The sequence below is a fragment of the Euwallacea fornicatus genome, chromosome 5 (assembly GCF_040115645.1).
Source record: "Euwallacea fornicatus isolate EFF26 chromosome 5, ASM4011564v1, whole genome shotgun sequence".
NCBI lineage: Eukaryota > Metazoa > Arthropoda > Insecta > Coleoptera > Curculionidae > Euwallacea > Euwallacea fornicatus.
Window position 1 is genome coordinate 4,608,243 of NC_089545.1, and position 25,144 is coordinate 4,633,386.

At 34.0% G+C, this 25,144-nt stretch overlaps 1 protein-coding gene across 2 annotated transcripts; it reads left to right on the forward strand.

Moving 5' to 3' along the window:
* Positions 1-5,913: 5,913 nt before the first annotated feature.
* LOC136339275 (uncharacterized) lies at positions 5,914-24,407 on the forward strand. 2 transcript variants are annotated; one of them, XM_066282391.1, is made up of 5 exons: positions 5,914-6,046; positions 21,326-21,426; positions 21,479-21,683; positions 21,742-21,937; positions 23,813-24,407. In XM_066282391.1, exons 2-5 carry the CDS (start codon positions 21,333-21,335, stop codon positions 23,969-23,971), a joined length of 654 nt encoding a protein of 217 aa, XP_066138488.1. In that variant the 5' UTR covers positions 5,914-6,046; positions 21,326-21,332; the 3' UTR covers positions 23,972-24,407. The 2 variants fall into 2 exon arrangements, with proteins under 2 accessions (XP_066138488.1, XP_066138489.1); XM_066282392.1 differs by lacking the exon at positions 5,914-6,046 and adding an exon at positions 6,120-6,224.
* Positions 24,408-25,144: the final 737 nt, after the last annotated feature.

A 25,144-nucleotide genomic window follows, 5' to 3' on the forward strand; every position in this document is an offset into this window, starting at 1 on the left:
CGGTTTCACCGATTTTCCTTAAACACATACAATTTTTATTGCGCTCAAACAAGAAATATGAATCATCTCTGCATTACCAATGCAACCTATTGTATACGAAAAATTACTGAAGTTAATTATGGTAACTGTTGTCCTGCCGGAAGAATGCTGATAATATGACCAAAATCCGATGTATAAAATTCTGGTACAAGGCAAAGTTAAACTGAACAAACAAACAGTTTATTTTAATTTTTAAATAATGTCCGTAGCTACTCATAAACAATTCAAGACATAGGTACCCACCACAAAAATTCAAAGATTGCAACATGAATTTGCGCTTGAAACCTCAAGTCCTATGTAGGCAAGGCAATTATCATAAATTATCATTAAATGATAACAGAGTTCTTATCCGACAAAAAAATTATATAATCTGTGGAATCAAATTTCTCGTGGTTTTTTCATTGCAAAAAAATTCAAAAAAAGCCATGTTGTCACTAGAATGTACTGGTAATTTTTTTGGGGGGTATCGATGTCTTGATACGGATGGTCAACATTTTGAGTATTTGTTCGACTGAGAAATGTTTAAAAATATTTTCTACTATGATTTCCTCTACATTTTTAGAATCTCTGAAGTTTTATTTTCCATTATCAAAGTTTTTTTCGTAATTTAACTCATGTCATATTTTTTTATGTTGATTTTAAATGTGCCACCTCGATTTTCGTCGATGTCGGAAAGACGAAAGTTTTAGGAAAAAAACTTTTGCAGGAAAAAACTTACTTTTTTAAGCTCTTTGCAAATTTATTTAAAAAAATGGGTGATTCATTAAAAAAACATAAAATTGATCTTGAAACATCTTTTAACGGCCTTACGTAAAAATTGTCTTATGTGCGTTGATCTTTCTCTTCCGAAACAAGCAATGTGTATTTGAAACTTTTTTAAATTTTAATTTGACATCGGAGATTATTCCTTGAGTTACTTTAAGTGAAACACCCTATATATTGAGCGATAAAAGTGAAACATATTTCTGAGCAATATAAGTTATCAAAGGTACGTACTCACGTGCCTACTTACCAAAAATGATATTTTTCAGGTACGTGCTTCAATGATACCGATGAATATAACTTTGAATGAAATGTCGACTTACATAACAATAGATCGGCTAGACATTATTAAATTTATGCAATAGTCGTTTAACTTAATGCTTGCCAAATCCGGGTTTAAAGTAATTTTCTTACACACATGAGAGATTCATGATTCACCTCAATGTAAATGATCTGACGTTTTTAAGGAAAGAGAAACAGGGAGTTTCGTTTAACAGGTACCGGATGAAAACACTATTATCATCCAATGAGAATTTATGATCATAGCCTTGCTAACAAAGGCCTCCATATTCCAAGAGAAAATTAATATTGCGTCTTTGAACTTTGAACTTTGATAGTATGTACCTGTACGTTAAATGGCTTATGTCCAGCCACGGGCATTCTTTTAGAATAAAAGACAATGTTGGTTTTCTCGATTTAACTTTGCTTTGTATGCGAATTTTATACAGCGGATTTTGGTCATGTTGTCAGTATTCTTCCGGTATTGGCAATATTTAACACAAATGACGCAATGAATTTTCCCTATATGATATTTCGCTTTTTATAACAATGTCAGTAGTGAAAACGGGGAGAATTGAACGTTTTTTCTTTCTGGCAGAACCCCAATGTAAAATAGAATTTAATACATAGAATCCCACGTCATAGAATTTAACGTGATAATGGCGTTTTAAGTACGTTTAAAAGCAGTAACGATGAAGAACAAGTATGCATAAAGTATTTTAAAAATTAAATCGTGAGGATTAGAGGGTCGCGTCAACGCTTTTCCAATAACGAATTCAAAAATGTAATTCAAAAAAGATCTTTCCAAATTTCTTTTATGTGAATTATCACATGCAAAGTTTTTTGCAGATGGACGTAAATGCGAGCCAAAGTCCGTGGCATATGTCCACAAAAGAAACCGAACGTTTAAGTAGGGACAGAGAGACGATGCTGGGCTGCCCAGCAGCACGCGTTTCTACTTGGTGACTTCATCAGGCCTATGGGTGCACAAGGTGGGTACGCTGACATCATATCGCGTATGTGCGAAGCACACGCGCCTGCGAGTGTAACCTAGAAAAGATAAAAGGAAAAGGAGGAAACTACAAACAAAGGTCAGATCAGCTTTTTGTGGACACACCCAGAGTTTCCCGAATTCGAGGATCCGTTCAAGACATTTATGGCAGCTTCGCTGCAGATATTTACTGCCGTTTAGGTAGCTGGGAATATGAAAAATATGATGTAGTGTGATGAAGAGAAATTTAAGAAAAAGTCTGAGAAAATTTTTGTTAACAAAGATTTTCCTCGGAACTCTTAGTAAAAGGTGAATGCTATTTCCAACTAGTTTCAACTGGAAATAGTGCGCAATTTCGCCTCTGCTTTTATGCGAGGCCTCAGTGCTCAAACAGCATAAAAATACGCCGCACATAACTTGATATCAGAAAAATCTCTTTACTTTTATGCAATAATCTTGAAATCCCATGTAGCAAGTTACCATGTCAGATGTCGAAATTGCATTCTCTATAATTAATTCGATTTTTTTAAATACCAATCTGTACGTCGTTTTCTCTCATCGTTAAGTGTTTATCTAATAATCATGCCCCACTACCGAAGTTTCACACTTGAAGATTATACCATAGAAAGCATCTATAATCTTACATACGTACACAGACATACTTAAACAATGCAGTCAGATTATGCAAATTACTTATGCAAATCGTCAACTTCAATTACCTCTCAAAACAATAATAAGTCTATGAAGGAACAGGAAATTTCTGCCACTTCCTGGTATGCAATCACAATAATTCATGAAGATCTCCGATTAAAACTCTTTTTGTTTTGATGTCCTATAATGCTGATTTATACTATTCTAAGTGTAAGCAAAAACAATGTCTCAAGAGAGCATAAAATTAGTGTAGAAAAGTAAAATAATTTATCTTTATTAGCACGAAGTTGGTAAAATTTTTCTCGGAACAAATTAATTTTATACTTCATGTTTGTACCTCAGATAAAGTAATTCCCAGGATATTTCATTGGGTATCCGACATTCATAATCATGTTATTTTACGGTTTTGAATATACATACGGACCCGAAACTGAAGATCAAAGATGCGCAGAGTTGCCGTTAAAATGATAGCACCAGCACTTCATATAACTTCTTTAACGATCTTGCTTCCTTGTCTGATGATACCAGTCGTTGGGGCTTATTCAGAGGCAACAACGAATTTTTTCAAATATTTCGTTAATATTTGAACAGGGTGGACCAACAGTCATAGTTCACTATTGCTGTTGTCCAAACCGCTAAAATTAGAAAGCTGGTTGAATGAGGCGAAAGATGCTAAACTTAATGATAGACTAAGATTCAAAAACGACATCGACAAATGTAATTTCGTTTACGAAATATTAAGTGAAAATAAAAATCTGTGAAAATAATTTTCAAAAAAATCAATACGAACTGCGATTTGTTTTTTCAAGTCCGCACACTGAACTAACACTTTTTCCTTTTGTCGTTTCTTTTCTGCGATGTTCGCTCTAATGTAATTTAAAAAAACTACGGACCTGATATTTTATGCCGTATTTTGGAGGTACTTCTTCTCCTCAATTCACCACGACAGTATCAGTAGCAACAAAGCCATGATCATGCCGTATTATAAAAATATATGTACGGAAGCGAAGAATTAAGTTCTTGAAAGTTTTGTTTTTTTAGTACTTTCTAAATTTAGATTTTGAGCACTATTTTTATCGCAATGTCAAGGCTTGAATTGAAATTTTGACGAGAAACTCTCTGATGATGGCTTTTGCAAATGAAACGTCGGAAGATCCAATCATTGAAGTGAGAATCACTGTCAAAATTCACGCGAGAACGGGTCCATCTTACAGAAAGATATTCCTGTACAACTCTTGCATTATGTGAGGATGTGCCATTGTGTTGGAATCAAAAGTTATGTGTTAAAATCAACGAGAAATCTGAGATTTCCTTCAAATCTCTTTAAGGGTCACTTCACTTAGGTTTTTTGTTTTTGTTGCCATCGTTTTATATATTATAGTGGTATAATTATAAAAGAAGCAACAAGCAAAAATTAAACAAAACCAAAAAAGGTTCGCGGAGTGCTTCTTCATGTCGATAACAGGAGCGCGGCTAAAGTGCGAATTTGATAGAAGCTTTTAATGGAAGCGATATAAAAGTAGCGATCTGCATATACAGGGTGATTCATTAGGAATGGGACATGGCAAAACCCAAGATAGAGGATTCCATCATTGTACGTTTCAGACTTATAGTGTTAAAAGTTGAAATTTTATTTTAAAATTCCTTAATTACTTTTTGTGTTTCCACAGCATCAACGGGAAACTTGGTACACTTAGGTTTTGTAAGATGGCAAGTAAGAATTTTGATATATTTTTTATGTAGCTCCTTTTTCTATTATGTTAAATTTTCAACCGTCCGTTGTTCCGAAAGATTCCCCATTTTATACCATTTTACACTTCACGAAAAACATTTACAAGCAAGTACTTTTTTACGGTGGTACAGTTTCTTGAGTTTACCTTACCTTTAGAAGAGTGAGGGATATGTCAGTTATTCAAAAACCACTTGCACAGAGAAAAGCTGTATTTGTAAAAATTGAAAAACATTTCAAAACAAAACACCTTAAGTTACAAATATTGTTCAAAATGCCCTCCTTGTTGACATAAACACTACGTACGCCTCTAAAGAATGGTCCGGATGGCGCAACGAATATCTCCTGCCCTCTCACCTATTTGAACACAATCTGCACGGATTGTTTATTCAAGTTCTTCAACTGTGTTCACGTTATCTTTGTACACAAGTGTTTTTAACGTATCCCAAGTTTTTTGCAAATACAACATTTCTCTGTGCAAGTGGTTTTCAATAACTGACACCTCCTTCACTCTTTTACATGTAATGTAAACTCAAGAACCCGTACCACGGTAAAAAGGTTGTAGATGTTTTTCGTGGAGTGTAAAATGGTATGAAATGCAGAACCTTTTGGAGCAGTGGACAATTAAAAAGTTAACAAAAAAAAAAGAAATAACAAAATTTGACTTTTAGACCTCTGAAAAGTCAGCAAATTGCACACAAGATGAACTGGCAATAGTCGTTTAAAATAAGAAATTTAAGTGCATTTTTTTGTAGCGGCAACGCCAAGGAAGATGCGGAGGCATTTAAGTTACAAAAGACGACGAACCCTCAAAAATAAAAAAATGCAATTTCAGCAAAATGGGCCGAGTTTTCCGAACTATCCTACCTCATGTTTTTGATGGGATTTGATTCGTAGAACCACCTCTTGAAGCTTGTCTAGATAGTTTAGTGACACCCTGTATAGAAATCAGCAGAGCAGATATCCTGCAGGAGTGTTATTCGTATCACTCCAAAATCCATCGGTGTCATATCAGGGGAAACAGGTGGCGAACAAAAAAGTACGCAAATGTAATCTTTCACGAGTACAAAGTCCCCCAAAATACATCTTAAACGCCATAAATGTCATCTAAGGGATAATAATTCAATTACGTTGAAAGCGTGATGAGAATGATTATAAAAGGGTAAAGAAAGTATGTAAAGAGGGAGCGGAGAGCGTTAAAATTTAAGGGAGTAAATTTAACATTTTCCTTGGGGACAGCACGTAAGCCACTATTTTTCAGTGGAATAAACGCGAAATGGAGTGGAATTTTAACCTTTTTTCTAAATTTAAGTTAAAAAGAAATGAGAGCTCGGAAGACGTTACCTCAATTTACTTTTGCGTTACTACCGAGTTAGTCGGTCCGCCGTCTCTTATTCTTCGGAAGAAGAAAACAGTGACGCGAAGCAGTGGCGGCAGTGGCAGAAGAAATGGGGGGCGTCCTGCGACACAGGTGCCCGATCTAGGCCAGCTCCGATTGTGGGGATGTAGGCCGGCTATATACCGCAGGCAGAAGAGCTGGCCCGCAGTTTTTTCAGGTGTACCGCTGATAGTGTTCCGTCCATTTTACCTAGAAGGTAAGTCACTCATCTTCATCTTCAATTTTTATTTTGTCTTTGTAACTCCCTACGTATCCGTCTTCAGTTTCTTTAGAAACGAATATTACAATGTTATTCGCGGCAGTAATATAAGGGTCATAAGTCATCATGTATCTAGTGTAACTGCAGTTGGATTACATACGTGGGAGAAAGAACGGTAAGTGGTTTTGAAGGGTTAAATGGAGCATTTGCGGTAATTTGGGCAACTGAAGAAATTTAAACATGAAACCGAAAATTCATTCAAAGGGCACTGTGAAAAGAAAGTTAAAACGGCTTTGGATGCATCAGTTTGTCTAGGTCTCGAATAGATTATTTTTTCCGGTGCTGGTATCCGTTTTGCTATTTATGAATGTTGACTTTCTTAATTTAATAATAAAAATAAATGTTAAGTTACGACAAAGTAATTACCTAATTCCCTCTCGTATCTAACGCGAACTAAAATTCCTACAAGTAACGATATTTCAAATCAATAATTTCATAATACAGATTTCATAATTCAGAAATCCATATATTGACATTACGTAGAGTTTATCTCATATGATCATTAGTGGCACGGATGGTTTACGAAGAATACACATGAGGTATTGAACATATACCAATAAATTTTGGGCTCACAACGGATCAATGAAGATATTTGCAGATCGATCGACATGCAGAACTTTTTGAGTCCTGCACGTGCAACTGAATGAGCAACATTAAATTTTTCATCCTTGTGGTATTATAGTCTCCGAAGTTTTACAGCATCAAATCAAGAAATGCTTAGAACAGATTCATCACAATGAAATGAGGATAAAATAATCACGAAATTAAAGTCGGCAATTATTTATTTCCGAGAAACAGAGCGTCAGATTTACAATGATTTCTCAACGATTTCCTACAGTTCATGCGATATTTACGCAACAGAAGTTTTAAATATACAATGCATTTCAACATATACACACCATTCATTCGCCTTAAGTGCTAAATTTCAGTTAAACACCTAAATAACACTATCAGAAAATTGAACATCTAGAAGGGCAAATCAAATTAACAATATTTTTTGGACAACTTTTCTTGGAATGTTTTCATTGTCACACCTAATCAAATATGAGTTTTAATAAAAATAAAAATTTCTGCTATGATCACATCAAAAAACCAATAGAATCTGGTGATAATGATATATTAGATTCTTGGCCTATAATTTCTAAAATTTTTTTCTAAGAAAGGTGCTATGTAGAGTGATAATTGCCTTGTGATTCAGGTTGGAACATAAAGGCTAAAATTGGCCATGACGAAGAACAATCAATCAAGCAATTCAGTTACCGAGGAATCATCAATACAGTCAACATATTTTCATTTCAATACACCATAATTTCTGAGAGAATTTCACCCATCTTTCAAATTTAATATTTCAACAATGCAATGCTATTTTCTCATTTTTCAGCCAAACCAATTACTGGCCAATTACAACTGTAATTTGCATTAGTATAATGATCGTGATGATTTCCCTGGTATTGTGGCGGTATTCTTCAAGGATGTGATTCATGAAGTTCTCTTCATGCAAGTTAAACTGAACGAGTACAAACAGTACACGAGTGCTTAATTGGCATTCATGTAAACTTACCAAAAATTACTCATAATTTTTGTTGTATTTATTGTTATTCTGTGTAGATCTGCAATAGAACTAACAACAGTTTATATTCAAAAAATTTCACGAGTCGAGAAAAATTATGATCCATTTGTAATAGAACATTACAGGTTGTTCTCTAAACATGTGCATGTCCTGAATCCCTTCATCTCCGAAATATAGGGTGTTAAAAAAAGTCTGGTGTTTTCGAAGGGCTTTGGCTATCACTTATGAGAAGATTGGATTCATGTATCCTAGTTCGCGGCAGTTATTAGGTATATATGTTATTTTTGCACTTCAAAATGTAATTATCCTTATTATTTTCATATAAAGTTATGTTTGAGTGCGAAGTGCTTTGAGGCTCTAGACCGAGCTCTTTATGCCAATGGCATCCTTTATCGCCAAGTAAAATTTCAACATATCAAAGTTCAAAAGACTTTTAGGCATTTATGAAAACAGAGAATGTGGCTTACGAGTCGATAAAGTCTGAAATGTTGATTAGAAAAACATGGTAATCTCTAAGAATTTTATGACGTCCAAATGAATCTTTTTCTTTTCTGAACCTCCCTATTGTCGATCAATGGTGCCAGCGTTCGTAACTTTATTTGATTGGTACTATAAAAAATGCAAACGATTAGGTGATTCGATGGTTTGTGGTTAAAAATTCTAATGTAGAAAATGATATTGACGTAGTAACATTCTATGCAGTACAATGAATTGACGAACCACGCACAGCATGACTGATTTTTTCTGACATACGATATTAGAGAATTTACACAAAAAATTGCTTATTTTCTCAAATTGCTAAAAGTCAATCTCTACATTGAACGTTGTTATAAGAGGATCTTTGCTATAGCAGACGATGGTGCCAATGCAGGATCATTAAAAAAGTTGGAGTACCCTGTATATATCTTTACATATCGAATCCCAACTAGGTCTACTCAATATTAAAGAAAAACACATTTTGTTTTGGAATCGAGTTGGTTGAGAATTTTTAAAAATTTTTTCGTTATTAAAAAAAAAACAGCAAATTTCAGCACTTCCTTCTCACTAAATATTTAGGTTTCTCATATTTATTATATCAAAATTGTGTACTCATTACAGTAGTACAATATGTAGCAGAAACTTCGACTGTAAATTCGCAAATTAAAATGTGAAGGCACCCACATAATATTTTACGGCTGATCTAAAATAATCTTGTGTTTGTTGCCTACAAATGGATATTATGCAATTAGCAATTTCCATTGCGAATATGTCACATGCATAAATTTCACTGATTCCCGCCACGTTTGTTAGACTCCTAAATATCAGGTGTTCCGCTAAAATCATTCTTGTTTAACACCAAAAAATTCATTTAACGAGTAGAAGCAGTAACTTTAATGGTCGCTGAAGCTCTAAAGATACGTTGCTCCACACTAATAAAAACAAATTTGTGCTTTTTTCTTCTAATTCCTTCCTCATGAAGCAAAATAAAAAAAAACACGCACGAAACTCATTATGAATTTTTCGCATTATTTTGTGCAACTCCCCTCATCTTAAGGCATCTCGCTCCACTCATATCGCAGAGTCCCCTCGTTACAGAAAACAATACATTTCCTAACTGGTTATATAAATTCTATTTTATTCCTATAAAAAGTATTGATTATCAATCGTCATTGTTAGTAAATTTATTCTTCAAATATCTATTTTCTCGCCTGCGGCTCGTGCGCAAATGTAATTTATAGGAAATGACTAGATTTTGATGAGCTTTGTATAATATATTATTATAATGATTTATTATCCAATTCGTTTCCTATTTATAAGTTGACACTTGAATACATGGTGAAATTTCACATATTCAAAAAAAAAACATTACGAGTAAGTTCGCGTTTAGAAACGAACATTATTTAAGGATCAACTTATTTCAATAGAGGACATTTATTCAGGAAGATTTTTATTTTAGTATATGATATAAATTAAACTTAATTTCTTGCTATTTGAAAGTAAATTAATCTAAGAAATTCATTAGATTCCTACATATTTTTAAATAGGCTCGAAATTTTCGCTTATTTCCCGTCTTAGGCTAGGTTATTTTAATTAGAAAACCGTTTTTATACTTGTACCGTTCCCTAACGTGTAACCGGTTACTCAAAATAAAAAAAAATTAAACTAATAACAGTTATCAGACACAAATTCGTGCAGTGTTTGTTAAATGTTTAATCTCCAAAATTAAAATTTCACTTCGGGAATTCGTTACGGGTGAAACTGATGATAATCGGTTCCGTCTGCTTCGTACGTATTTTACGCTTGTGGAATACGTAATGCACACATTTTCCATTAAGCTCTCGATTTCATAGAATGTTTGATGATTATTTGGATGTGACATGAAAGTTATTGTTTATTGGGTAACTGTGAACAGTACCAATCATAGGAAAGTTCTCACTTTTCATTTAAAGGTGCCTGGTTGCTAATGCAAGTTGATCAACATTTCGAATTTCCGATCAGTTCCTGCCTTTGAAGACAATGGTGGTTTTGTCGACCTAATCTGAATTAAACAAGAGGAATAATGGGAGTATTTACGGAAAATTATACAGAGTGGCGGAAGAAACGATCGCACCCCTGTTTATTTAGAAAAACAGAACGCCCAAACACGACAATTCCGATTTCTAGGGGACGTCGCACTGAAATTCCGTTATAAGGGATGATTCCTAAAAAAGATACTATTACATGTTTTGTAACTAGTTCAACCATTTTGATTCAAATGGCTTTCGTACTCAAATGTTATTTTATTATTTATAAGGTTGTGTTATTAACGCAGATTACCGTTTCCATGAATATGTTAATCTTCTGTAATTTGCAACAATGCACACCTAAAATAACGATTTGTACTGATTTGGAACGATCGAAGATGTGTCCGTATAGGACATGCTACACCTAATTTATTAAAAATATCATGGCGACGAGAAATATTACGTAAAACCGATGAGTTCTAAGTAAAAAACAAAAGTGTAACATAGTATCACCTCTATGAATTACCCTGTATAATCAAGTTTTAGTGAAAAGAATATCTCCTTTACAAATAACTTGTCGTGTCCAGGCATTTCTTTCAAAACCACCAGGACCCAGACAATCGTAAATAGGGGTGCGACATTTTTCGTTGGCCCGATTTGCATGGATGGAACCCCTTGAGTGGCGATTAACTCGTAACATTTTAAAATGAAAAAAAAATGTGTAAATAATGAGTGTTGGGTGCGTGCAATGATTACGCATTACGTTAGAACAAACCAATCTCAGTTAGATGAATAATTAATTATCTGCTTGCATGTGCATATCTAAGAATTTTTAAAAACCCTTTAAATATTAAATTGACCACCAACAGGTATAAGTTATGAAGACATAGACCTCCTTCGCAATTGTCCAATACGCAAATCATGTAGTTGGTACTTTTGTAAATTATGTAATAATTGAATGCAGAAGCACGTGATACGAGGTCAATCTGGTATGGTGTGCAATGCGGCATCATGTGATCATTTGTCTTCAGGAGGAAAGTTGTATTGCTCATTAATTTCAAGTTGATTGGTAAGATGATGCTAATTAATCCAAGGCAAAAGCAAGAAAACACATAGTTAGCAGTTTTATAGTCGATTGCTCATTTTGTTAAGTAGGTACCGATAGAAAATTGGTTCATCAAAAGGAAATAATGATGGCTATTGCATCTTCTATTAGACTTTTTCAGGTACAGTTTCATAATTAATTCACGTATCACTTACTCATATCTGGAAGACGTAATAACCCAAGTATATGCATATGTCTACCATTGTGAGATCTGTATTATTGACCAGACAGCTTATTATTCTTGCGATTGTTCCTTATTATTTAGTACTCACCTATTACCTATGCGTTATCTTGCAGTTCACCTTTACGTCGTATTTTAGGAATGTACGTGGTAAAATCAAAGAAAGTGCATAATATATGCACTTTCTATCATTTTATACTTTTTTGGAAAAGGTTTCCTGGTAACGATACATCATTAGTAGAAAATGCAGATTCTTACATTAAAAATTCTTGTAATTTTTAAGAGAAATGAATAGTTAAATTTACATGCATGTAATCGACCATCTATTACTTACCTCAAATCAATGTTTTTAAATGATGACATGACTCAGTTCAAAAACTGTCGTTCATTAGTGATTGCGACGAGGAATTTACATGACATTTCACAGATTTTGCTTGATAATTGTATTTCATACAATTTAGCTCTCTTAATTTTGGCTCTTCTAAACATTTTTTTAAAATTAAATATTTAGCATTTTTTTAAACACGAAATAATTTGTTAACGTGGGTTTGCGTCAAATGGACCATTGTTGAATTAATATATCATCACTTTACGAGCTTTGTTACTCAACTGATGACCTGCCGGTGAAACGGCCCATATGGGCCGAAGGTAATTAAAAATTTGAATTAAACAATAATTTTTGTAGACGAAACCGTGTAAGCATGATTTAAATAATGGTTAAATTTAATTATCAGCGCAATTTATTGCTGCAATAATTGCGACCTCAAGTGGCGTCTTAGAGATTTATGCTACAAGAAATGCGAGATTCTTTAGGTACTCATTAAGAAGGTGAGGAAACTCCTGCAACATTTTGCAATTTTTATCAACTCGTGTAAACTAATTAGATACTCTCTTAAAAACAATAATTAACATTTAGGTTTGGGAAACATTCACGCAAATAGTAATTATATGCACCGCTATTGAGATAGTATGAATGCAATACGCTTTTAACTGACTTGAATGAGTGTATTTCACTTTTTATTAGGCTCAAAGCTTTAAGTACGTTAATATGATTATAAATTATTGACATTAGTATACAGTTTGGCCAAGTTTAAAAACAGTTAGTACCAAATGTCGAGAACCGAATGATTGATGTGCCATTAAATCTAAAAAGCGTTTCATGTAATTACTCAAAGATTCTGTACCTTGTCAATATTAATCGTTTTGCGATGATCTCAGCTGAAGCATTTTTCAAAAAGAATATTTGCTTTGCCTGGTAATCCCCGAAAAAAAGACCAATCGGATCTTGCAAGACGGAGAGTCTCTAATTTGCACGAATTTGGGTCGAACAATAAATGCGCTAAAAGCGTTAGCAAACAATCTTAAATTATCGAAAAAGTAGCTGAGAATGGAAATAGTCAATAACAATAAATAATGTCAGGTCATCTGCATTGTGTTGCCTGCTAAATTGAAATCATCAGTTGCATTCAACTAGCGTTGCGTAATTTCGCAATTTTGTAGTTAACTGGGCTGAGATAATAAAGGTAGTGTGAGAACCAGAAATTACTTCAGATCCATCATTCGTGGTTTTATGTTGAAGTCTAATAATACGTGATATCTTTGAAAGTTTTGGAACACGAAATTGCAAACAACAGTTGCAAATTACATCAGCTCTTCCATTTATGTGATTAACATGGGTTTGTGGTTGATATTTGGTTAAGGTTAATAGGAAATTGTTTATTTGAGCTTTACGTTATTAATATTGATAAAGAACAGATGATTCTTTAAATTTCCAGCTCATAGCGGTAGTCTAGTTTACTGAGCGGTTCAATGGAAATTATGCGGGAAGATGCATTGGACGCCATAGTCTCATAAAACGGCCTCCCGGCAGCCCAGATTTAACATCTCCGCGTTTAAAAAGTAAATGTTTCTTAAACTATTGAATATCGGATTCTTATTTGCAGGACCTTTTACGTAGGAAACGAACTGTATCTCTTAAGATATCTTACCCTCGTCACAGAAAATTTTGTGTATTAATAATTTGTTAGTGTTCGATTTAAGCGGAGTATAGGAGAAGAAATTAGTTGTGGTTAATGAGCTGTCTCAAAGTATTAACAGCGCTTTACAACCTTAATGCTTATTTTAATGATTCCCATTAATGCATGATTTTCTATTAATACACGATTTTACGAATTTGATTAGTAGAAAGTATTTCGAGGAAATGCTAGTCATGTACATAAAATTGTGAAAACACTTAGAATATAGAAGGTAAATTAATTTGGTATTTCGAAGCTAACCGGACCTTCATTGATAGCCTCGAGATTATAAGTCAACTGCTTCTCCTCTCAATATCTATGTTGCAATTGCTTCAACTCTCTAGTCGCTTTTTGTCTTTGAGATTTATTCTTCTTAATTATCATCAGAGTGTTCTTTCTATGGTTTAATTCGATGCCACTTTTCATCTTTAATTCTTTGATGGAAAACTCCGTTGAACATTAATAATTTTTGCATGAAAACCATTAATCTTGACCATTCTACCGAATTCTTCGAGAAACTCACAATTCTTAATCGCAATATCTAGATTAGCAGGTCAGTGCCAAGGCCGAAACCTGATGTGCATGGGAAGTAAGCTTTTACCCACACGACCAGCTAATGTAAACACATGTTCGAGTAAAAGATGTCGCAAAGATCAATATATGAACAAAATACGGTTTAATGGCTTGTCCGTATTTTTCTGCCAAAGAGCTTTCTCTGAAGAAGCTTGGTGAGATGGGAGATTCACTTCGGCAACTCATGGAGTATTAATCGATTCCACTTAATCATTTAATGTTTTTATACGGGAAAACATAATAGACAAGGAAAATTTCCATTATTTTTCAACAAAATTTAGCAAACAATAGAATCATAATGCAATGCCCGGTAATTGCATGTGGCAACGATAAACTGTACACAAATTCCTCTTTTCAGGCCGGATACTTTCATCATTATTTTCCATTTTGGGTGTTATATAAATTACCGTTTAGTACTAGAATATGTGACATGTGCAGTTTAGTGAAAATCATCACAAGATGCAACGGTTTCACAACGAAACATAACAAAACGGTCTTAAATGTTAACATCACTTTATTCCTTTGCCGCTTATGTTCGTTCATTGAATGTCTCGTGATACGTTTATTGCAATAGTGAGAGTGCGTTTGTTAACCTTTTGAATTTTTTTAAAAATTTACATTTCCCAATCCTTCAACTATTTTGATATTAAACGATTCGGAATTATTGCTAATGAAACTGACGAACCAGAAAATGCAGTAGTAACTGTTGATTTAAAGATGATACACGGACTTCCAACAGCCAACCGCTTTGTCAGTTAAAGTAATGTGGAAACGTTGGGAAATAAAAACTCTTTCCTTGGCTCAAAAGAGTTTGCAAGAATCCTAATAGTCCATTAAGGACCTACGATTGGGAAAATTTTCTAATAGGCAGTCAGTCTATTCAAATGAGAAAAACGTGACCGCAATGGCATTTAAATTGGACCTAATTGCTGGTTACTAGTGACCGAGAATTGCCTTTATACTTCCTAACCAATTCAAAAATATAAAGTGATAAAATGCACGAGGAACCTAATCAAACAAGGAACTGATTAAACACTTCGATTTAACACGAAATTGTAAGAACAGAACAATGACTTGGAGTCTCATTACGTTATTTATAATAACCAGTTTCTCTTCGTTCAATATAACTTTCTCATAGCGCAAATAAAATTGCCGCATTTAAAGCTTCGAACCGCTAAAACACAACAAAAGGCGAGGCAAGTGAAAACGACACTTAAAAGACACTTATTAGAAAAGTTAGTGGCTTTTAAATGTTTTCCACATGGTATGGATAAAAATCGAATTTATTTGAAAACGTTACCCAATGGTAATACGTTGAGCTTTGACCTGAAAACTCGCTTCCTTTCGATGGAGTACTTGGATCAAATTTTTATTTTACCTAGTATCATAAGTATCGAAACTAGTGATATATTTTTACAATCTGTAGATTGAATTCGGGGATATAAACTGGCTAGGCACATACAGGGTGCCCCATATTCTACTCTTAACATGGGAATATCTTAAACCGTAAGAGATACACAATTGATTAAATGGAGGCAAACTTGCGTTTTTATGAGAGAAATACTTTGCTTTTTAATTTTTTTTTAATTCAGATTACTTCCGGAGATATCCGGGAAGAATCGATAACTGTTGTTTGCTGTTTTTTTCTGCTTTAAATTACATAGAAACACTAAAATAGTTTTTCTGATATACAACGTTTCGTTTTCCCAATATCGTCATCAACTTTTGGTCAAATAGGGACGTTTTTTTTTGCGAATTAGGCTAGTTATTGATAATTGACAAAAAAACCATGCTGTCACACTTGCCGATTTGTCGATGTGATTGTCCAAATCAAAAATATTAATTGTCAGGATTTTGAAAATATGCACATTTTAAACACTGATCATTCATATATTCAAAGAATATTTTTAAAATTAATTTTATAAAGACTAATAACAGGAAAATATCATATCTCTGAAAAAAAAAATCATTTTGTAGCGCTGGAAAAAGTGTCTTAAAAGGAGGTTCTCCATTTTCATGTTTTTATGTAATTTGAGACACACGAAAAAAGAAAATAGCAATTATCGATTATTCGTAATTTTTCTGGAAGTAATCGAAATTTTAAAAAAATTAAAAAGACAAAGTACTCCTCTCATAAAGAGACAATTTGCCTTCATTTAACTGACTATACATCCCCTACGGTTTCAGAAACCTCTATGTTGAGAATCGAATATGGGACGTCTTGTACATGCTCGAGGAATAACAGGTTTTTATCAAGTAAAATATGATTTTAAACGGACAATTTTAAACAAGTTTCCCTTATTTGCCTATTTTATAGGGCGTAAGTAGCGCGAGGGTTAGATTTGATCATAAGTAAATCACGGAAACTGGTCACATTTAATGTGCAGAAATTTTATAATGAATCTAGATTTATATAGAAATCTATATAAATCTATGACATTCTTTTTGCGAATTCAATGGCTGTTACAACGAAAATTTGGAATTAAAATATTTTCTAGTTTCTCAAATGGCTCACAGAGGGAGTAATTATAAAATGCCGATACAGCACGGATTGCATGGAAATTTTCCCCAACCGACAGCTTCTTAATTTTTTATTTTAGTTTTTTTTATTAGAAATTCTCTGCTTAAAAAAATTTCAAATAGTGCAGCATTCACAGAAAGCCAAGAGTTATTATATTTACCATTAGTGCCAAAGCTAAAATTTCCTTGGTTGAAAAATGATTACAAAGAAACGTAACGAAACGCACCTATGAGGTCATTCAGGTTCACGTATTGTCCTCTAATACGCCAATTTAACGTACTTACTATTTGGCGGCACATTTAGCTTTAAAATTGGTACTATTAAAGGTTTAATATCAAGGCTATTGAAAACCATTCATTTTGATCGACATTAAAACGAACAAAAAAGTATTTCACGGATATTGTGTTGATAGTTGTTCTGAGGTAGAGCAAAAATAATCATTTGAGGAACATAATAATATCGTTAAATTGATTACTTTTTAGTTTTTATACCATTTTCAATTTTGCCGAACAACATTTATCATAGATCCACTTTTTTTAATTTCCTAAACCTCAAAGCTTTTACTACTATCTTGTTTCCAATTTTGGTTAAATATCCCTGTCAATCGAGCAATTATTCACTTGAACAATCATATAATTGAATTTAACATAAAAAAAGTGGATAAAAGCGTTTTTGTGCGTAACCAATGGGTCGGAAAACCGGAAATAGTTGTTTTGAACTATTCAAAGCATGCAACTTTCATCGCTTCTCATGGTTTTTGTTATCTTATACAGGCAAAGCTTGATTTATACTTTTGTTGTCTGTTCACACGCAAAAATGGTTTTATCGTTATTAGATGATGAGAAGTAAAAGTAATAAAATTTGAATATATTGAAGTAAAGAATGTGATACGTTTTAAATCTTTTTTGACAAGTAATATCCAGTTTAACAGTCACACTCCTACTTTGCATATCTGAGAAATTAATATTTGCCACATTGTTCGAAATCATTTCAAAAATGTGTGCTTTTGTTGATAGATATATTAAGTAACGTAGAAACCCGAACACTCACTATAAATATTCTGATTTCGCTAATAATTTATACAAATATTTATGATGTTGCATAAAAAATGTGATTATATTTTCAGCCTTATAGGCCTGCATATTTCGGATATTTTTTTTAATTATTGCTGTGAAGAATTGAAAAACTAACTTTTGATGTGACGGCTACCGGGCGTATTCGCAGAAGAACACCACTTCAAGATCGTTGCCTAAGATTGTTTGCTATACTGGATGGATTCCCTGCAACCAGAACAGTTACCAATCAGTGGTTTACAGAACACGGGAGGATTATTGTAATACGAAATGTATAACGACGAATCAGAAGCTTTGGACCATTTTCGTATCGACCAAAATTTTTTTTTCCTTTAACTCCGGAACACAAACAACTTGATTGGAGCAGAGAAAAATTGGCCTGGAAAAAGGAGTGGAATGCAATAGTCTTCAGCAACAAATCCAGGTTCTATTTGGACATGCATGACTATCGAACAAGGATTACAAGACGGCATGGGGGAACCACTAGCTATTGTCGAGAGGCCATTCATCGTGTTGTTGGCGTTATGGTCTGGAGTACCATTACCTATAACTCTAGGTCACCCCTAGCATTTATTAGAACGAATATGACCACATGGCGGTACATTTAAGACATAATGGAACCTTATTTGATCCCAAACTTAAAAACCCTCCAAAATCCCAACTTTCAACAAGACAAGGGGCAGCATTGGAGTACTTTCAACAAGTTCAAATTGAACTGCTGCCTAGGCCTCCAAGATCTCCAGATTTATCTCCAATTGAACACATGTGGGATATTATCGGTAGGAGATAGCGAACTTTCCAACCGTCTCCTCAAACTCTCGCAACTTTTCGACATGACACAGAAATTGCCTGAAATAAAATACCACAGGAGGGTATTAAAAACCTCATGAGGAGTATGCCTGCGAGCATTAACGAGTGTGTGAGAAATCGTGGCGCAGTGGTACATTATTAATTACTGGATTAAAATTATATAATTTTCTTGCTACTTTAATTATTTACTTAGTTCGGTTCCTCTGGCATTTGTACAAAATGTTTTCGAAATCGGAACATTTTCACGGGATGTTCAGGTTTCTATATCACTTAATATACAGTGTGTTTTTTAATGAATGAAAAAAAAATTAAATTGGTGAATCAAGAGCCTATTTTAAGATAAAAATTTCATATAAAGGGATGTCCTAAATTGCTTCCATTTTGATTTATCATTTTATCACTTCCTTATGCCAATTGAAGCGAATAAAGTTAGATATTTTAGTAAATATCTCTTAAACTGTTGTTCCTAATAAAAGGCTGAACAGACAAAAAAGTGAATAAAAGATATAAGGGATGAAATGAAGTTAATGAATAAAATTTAAAAATGTTGTAAAAAAAGTTCAGATGTATTATAAAATATTGAGCACGACCCTGAAAAATGTGATGCCGTGAAAAGCATTTTAAATAATTATTATTTCAGTTTATTCGTAATGCTAAAATAATTATTACTGTCAATTTTGAGTTCATTATTTTTGCAAACAACAGAAAAATAAATTAAAATCGAAAAAAAATAGAACTTCAACACCATGTAAATCAAAATGGAACTAATTTAAGATCTTTCTGTATATGAAGTTTTTATCTTAAAATAAGCTCAATCTTCACTCATTTCATTTTTTACGATCCATTAGAAACACCCTGTTTATCAGCTTTTCTACTCTACACATATAAGCATAATAGGGTACTTACATACTAAACATTAATCAATAAACAAATTGGAGCAAATACCTACCTAAAACCATTTTCCTTTGAACTGAATTAAGTGGTTAAATTTCACCTCAGCATAGAAAGTAAGAAAACAAAAACATCAGTTATATCTCATTGATAAATCTCACAGCCCATCCTTAGCATGAACCAGACCACCTATTACTGCCTTACTTGAGGCTAGAATTCTCGTAACACAGATTTATCGGCTGTCACGATAAAATAATAATCTACAATGATCTAATTTATTACATACTTTGTCTGAGTTTTAATCACACAGATTAGAATTTAACTTTCCTCTCAGGCCCACTCTATCGCCGGCAGCAGCCTACTCTACCTGTCAATGCGACACCGAAAGAGTTTATATTAGTACTTTTATTTGATACTTTCCTATCATTGCATCAAGAATTGTCTGATAATCCACTAGCAAACAATAGACCATGACGTTGTTACATTATCGTGTTGGTACAGTTTATGGGCAAAAAAAAAAGAATCAATACAAAGTCTTCACCAACACATCCGGCACACCCATATATTATCAGTGGCCGGCATTCCTCTGAATCTAAAGACGGACACCGATCACGTCAAGTAGGTCACCACCTGACCCCGACAATGTCTTTCACGGCCGATTAGTACCATTCTTCTTTTTCCGGTCCTTTCTAGCTGTTTTTACAAATGAAGCTGATCTTGTTTGTGACAATAATTCTTCTTACAGGATACCCGCTGACGTAATTTCGTTCTATTGACCTGTGATAGTACATGGTGTTGGTCGACTTTTTGTTACTGATTCTAAACTGAGATAAAAATGCTTTTATTTCAACAATGGTAAGGTTTGATCTTCTTCAAAGACAACCAAATCAAATTGGAAGCAATTTATTCCTTCTTCTTTGTTGGTTAGTACTTACAGATCGAAAACGTCCGTGACAGAGTTCGGTAAACTCTAGTGCCTTCAGGACCCACTAAAAAATCCTTTCATGGCATATGGAGACTTTAAAGGAAGATGTCGATAAAGGTACTTTTTTGATGCGCTTAGAATTGTCAGTGGATTTGCTCTTATCAACTTATCATCGATCGAATTATGAGAGCAGGCGTTCCGGATTGAGAAACCATTCCCAAAGTTCAAAATATGTGGTAGTTTTATTGACATCAAACATAGACATACCTTTTTCAGTCGTGTTCCCACTAATCTATCGAAGATTTGACACTGAGCCCCCTAAAACTCTTGCGGTTCGCGACAAGACCCAAACTTTGGACTGAGAAAAACCCAGGACCCTTTAATGCCTTCATCGCATAAAAGTTCCTTAGTTGCAACCTTTCGATATTTCGATTGGTTACCTCCGATAGCGTCGATGAGCTAACTTTCCAAAAAAATCAGCAGTTTCGTTAATAAGTCGATCCACAATTAATCGAAAGGTCCTACCAAAAAAGCAGATTGAGCTTTTGAAGAAAGATCACGTGTGCTTTTGTAAATTTCGCTTTAAGTAATTTTCGAAATAGAGAAATCCATTGGACTCATACCGGGAGAACTAGGTGGCCGACGAAGAAAGGGCAAATTGGTTTTTTAGAAATAACTAGCGCTTTTGAAACTTGAAATAAAAATGCCAGCTCTTTGTTCGAAAAATTTAAGGTTGTATGCATAGCTTTAACTCTAAATGTCTCTCTCGTAGCATAGCATATTCTATTAGTTATCGAGGAAAATATTACAGAATGCTTTCAAGGCCACTGGAGCTACTACATTGCACATAGCCATTCGATTCGGGTCAAATGTTTTTTTATTTAAGGACATTTTCTTATAGCAAACAAGTTAATTATTATTGTTAGTTATGGTAACAACAGGCCAATCAATTAGGTTCTCTTGACCTAATACCCATGTTAATATTCTCTTAATAACTTAAAACAAAACATTATCACATGTATTTTTTCCTGTATACTTCAATTTCTTTACTTATTTTTTGCCGTTTCAGAGGCAAAATGATCAAACACATAACCCTCCTTCTCATGGGGGCAACAGTAATCTTGGCCCAAAGAAGATTGGCCCTTCCAGACCCCAGAAGTTGTGCGAACAGTAAGACTTCATTCATAATTTTTTCTATAAAAGGCTCATTCTTATGCTATAGGAGTACGACACGCAACATACAGGGATGCTAGAGGCGTCACACACTCATATTTCTTCAGTTGGGAACATGCTCCAACCAGGAACTTGGAAGTCGACTGGTTGGATGCCAGAAATATCTGTAGGAGGCACTGTATGGACGCCGTCTCATTGGAAACTCCACAAGAAAATGAATTCGTTAAACAGAGGATAATTAGAGGAAATGTCAGGTAAATAATATTAAATTGTAAAATAGATAAATAATCCTAATCGCAAATTTATTCGCAGATATATCTGGACGTCGGGTCGCAAGTGTAACTTCGCTGGTTGTGACCGTCCAGACCTGCAACCTCCAAACATTAATGGGTGGTTCTGGTCGGGTTCCGGAGCTAAAATCGGACCAACCACTCAAAGAAATTCTGGTGACTGGAGTCAGACTGGAGGATACGGTCAACCCCAACCCGACAACAGAGAAGCTGCACAGGTAAGACCAAACTGCATATTATAATGTGGCAAAAATTTATGATATTGGGGAATTTTATTTCTATTATACCGAGATGTTTCCTTTTCCGTGAAGACCTGTTGAGACTCTCAATTTTTCTTAAAAATGTCGCTCCTCAAACCCATTTGAACTCAAGAGTTCTTAAGTTGGTTCTTTGGAAGGTCCAAGTAAAGAACTCGAAGTTAGCGTTCTCAAAAGAGATTCTCTCAGAATTCCAAGAGATTAAGCGAGAATAAACACGTTCATATTTCGGAAACGATTTTTATTCATATGCGATCAGCGTATGATTTGCATTTTTTTAAAATAAAGTTTTGTAAGTTTAGCTTTTAATAATTGTCGAAGTAGAAAAATTTAATGGAGCCATATCGAGAGAATTAGGTGGCCAAAGAACAATAGGGTCTTATGAATTTCATAAAACCTACCAGATAATTATTTTTTCTGACATTTTTGCTAATTATTGAACAATATGCGATATATTAGAAATTCCAAACCGTTTCTAAATTAAACGAGGACCTTAAACTTTGATTGGCCAATATCGATGGCATACTACAAAAACGTTTAGGGTAGTAAAATGCAAGCTCACGCCCAAAAAATATCACCCCGTAAATTTTGGAATTGGCGTTAGATGGCAAGGAACTCTTGGAAAAAATGCGCATCTCGTATTTAAATTGTTGTAAATATCTGAAAAATTGGAAAAGTTGCAAAGAAAAACAAAAAAAAATCTTTATATTTTGAATCATTTTTGTTTATTAATATGCGTTTTTCAAATCATCTTATTTTTCACTTTTCTACAATTCCCTGAAAACACTCAAATTAAAAGTGACACATCCTGTAGATACACTTCCTTTTAAATCAGTACACTTAATAGAGGATACATCGTAACATTCCTAATTGAAATTGCTGTGAAGATTTGCAAACATGATTTTGATGATGATGTCGTAAATTGTTAATTCATCGTTAGTTGAAATCGTTCAAAGTCAAGTTAAAACGGAATAAAACATTTTTGTTATTTGATAATAATTCAGTAAGAATTCAGTGAGTAAGTACTGCCTCAGAAATGTAATAAGCAACAAAGACCAATCAAAGTCGAGTTATGATCCTTGTAATAACTATTACTCATTTCGAAATTTGAAAAATAAACAAAAGGGGTGCCGGTTCCGTGATAAAGAACATGTGCCTGCCGTATTTTTAGCAGACCTCTGGTCAATTCCACTTCACAAAGTTTTACTTATTGTGCTAAATAATAATCCATATTCTATTGACTTTTTCCGATAGCATCTAAGTACCTGCCTATATAAATAATATTAAGTACAATAATTCAAATTAAGCTACTCGTGTTCGAGAATATTTTGATTAGGAATTTTGAATACAGGGATAAAACAGAGATAGGTAAAACGGTATGCACAATTTTTATCTTTCAAGTATCTTCGATGTTTTTCTTAATACTTTAGTAATTTATTACTTTTTTTAAGTCCATAGCTACACCATATAAAGGAGATATATGACCGCAATATATTAATTAAGCATTAACACAATTTACGGTTTCATTTTTTTTCTATTCAGCATTGTAAACATAAGTGTTACCAGGAAATTGCTTACAATTGACAAGGCGCTTTCATATTCACGAAGACCCTTGACGATAATGCTGCTTTGTCTATGGTCCATATCATTAAAAATACTGTTCATACACATGACTCCTTCTACTAGACCAACATCCGCTATACATATAAAATCATAATTCTAGATTCCTCACTAAAACTCCCTTACTTTCCTAATTTCTGCATGGAAGCGGCACCTATTCACGATAAATGTTGATGTCTACTCTATTCACATTCTTATAACTTTTTCGTTCATCAGGGTAATGATGAATCCTGCCTGGCTGTCCTCAACAACTTCTACAATGATGGCACTAAGTGGCATGATGTAGCTTGCCACCATCTGAAACCCTTCGTCTGCGAAGACAGCGAAGAGCTTCTCAACTTCGTGGCTTCCAGAAATCCAGGAATCCGTCTTTAAGACTTTCATCAGCAACAGGGCAAGAAAGTGAATGTATCTATAAATCTGGTAGTAAATTCTAAAAACCTTTTTACACAGTTGCAACAACTATTTACACTTCTTTAATCGATAGATGAGACCGTTCACTAACTTCCACGTGTACCTTACTGTCACTCACAGTTTTAGAAGTGTAGAACGAAATTACTTAGTTTATGCAGTATGGTAATTGACTTCGTGCAAGATCTATAAGAAGAAAGATCAATAAGAAATTATGTATGTTTTTCAAAAGGATTTTATGCGACGTTGTGAATTAGCTCTACTTTCCTCTAAGTATATGCCAGATACCTTATTTCTGCTTGTGAATATTGCTTTTTCTTTTCTATCTCTTCGACTGTAGTAATTTTATATTTTTTACGTAGAATTGGTATTAATAAACTTTATTTATGTGTCTTTTTAATTTTGCTTTTAACTTTGTTTAGAACAGAGTGGCCCAGATCGGATATGTACTCACATGCATAGTCTGCCCTCAGTCATTATTACAGACGGAGATTGAAAATTTGTCCGCTCCTGTTTTTTAACGGCCGCTATTTTTTAAATCAAAATTGAAATCTGCTCAAAATTACCTTATCCGTGGCCCAATTCATTCAATCTTTTGTGAGCCAATTCCCCATAAAAACTAATTTTATGGAATTTAAACTTTTTATTTTCTCCCGATATATCAATTTTCAGAACTTAACCACGATTCCTTTATTCGTGGAATATTCGTGACGAAGCAAGTCGAAGACCAAATTTGTCCAAGACCAATAAAACCCTTGCTGTTCGAGTTGCCTATCACATTTCTCTACGATTACGTTTATAATTCTATGAATCATGAAGACAAAATGATGAATTGTCGATATATGTATGATGTGATGGAGAAATTGAACTTTATTTTAGTGTTCCTTTAAGTACTTTTATGGTGCACCCTCATGTGCGTAAGTGTGACGCAATGTAACAGCGTTCTGGTACATAAATTATTAACATAACCACACGATTTGCATATACGCGGTGATACGTATACAGATATCACCAGTTCAAGTCGCAACATAGGAATTGTGCAAGTGGGAGAAAGACGGCATAAGTTTTCACGTGCCTCCGAGAAAGAGCAACGATGTGGGAGAAGTCAGTCCAGATCCAATTGCCATATCTCTCCCT

Coding starts and splice junctions, on each gene's coding strand:
- LOC136339275 (XM_066282391.1), top strand. CDS start 21,333: ATGATCAAACACATAACCCTCCTTCTCATGGGGGCAACAGTAATCTTG. Junction 21,427..21,478: donor CCCCAGAAGTTGTGCGAACA/GTAAGACTTCAT, acceptor CTTATGCTATAG/GAGTACGACACGCAACATAC. Junction 21,938..23,812: donor ACAACAGAGAAGCTGCACAG/GTAAGACCAAAC, acceptor TTCGTTCATCAG/GGTAATGATGAATCCTGCCT.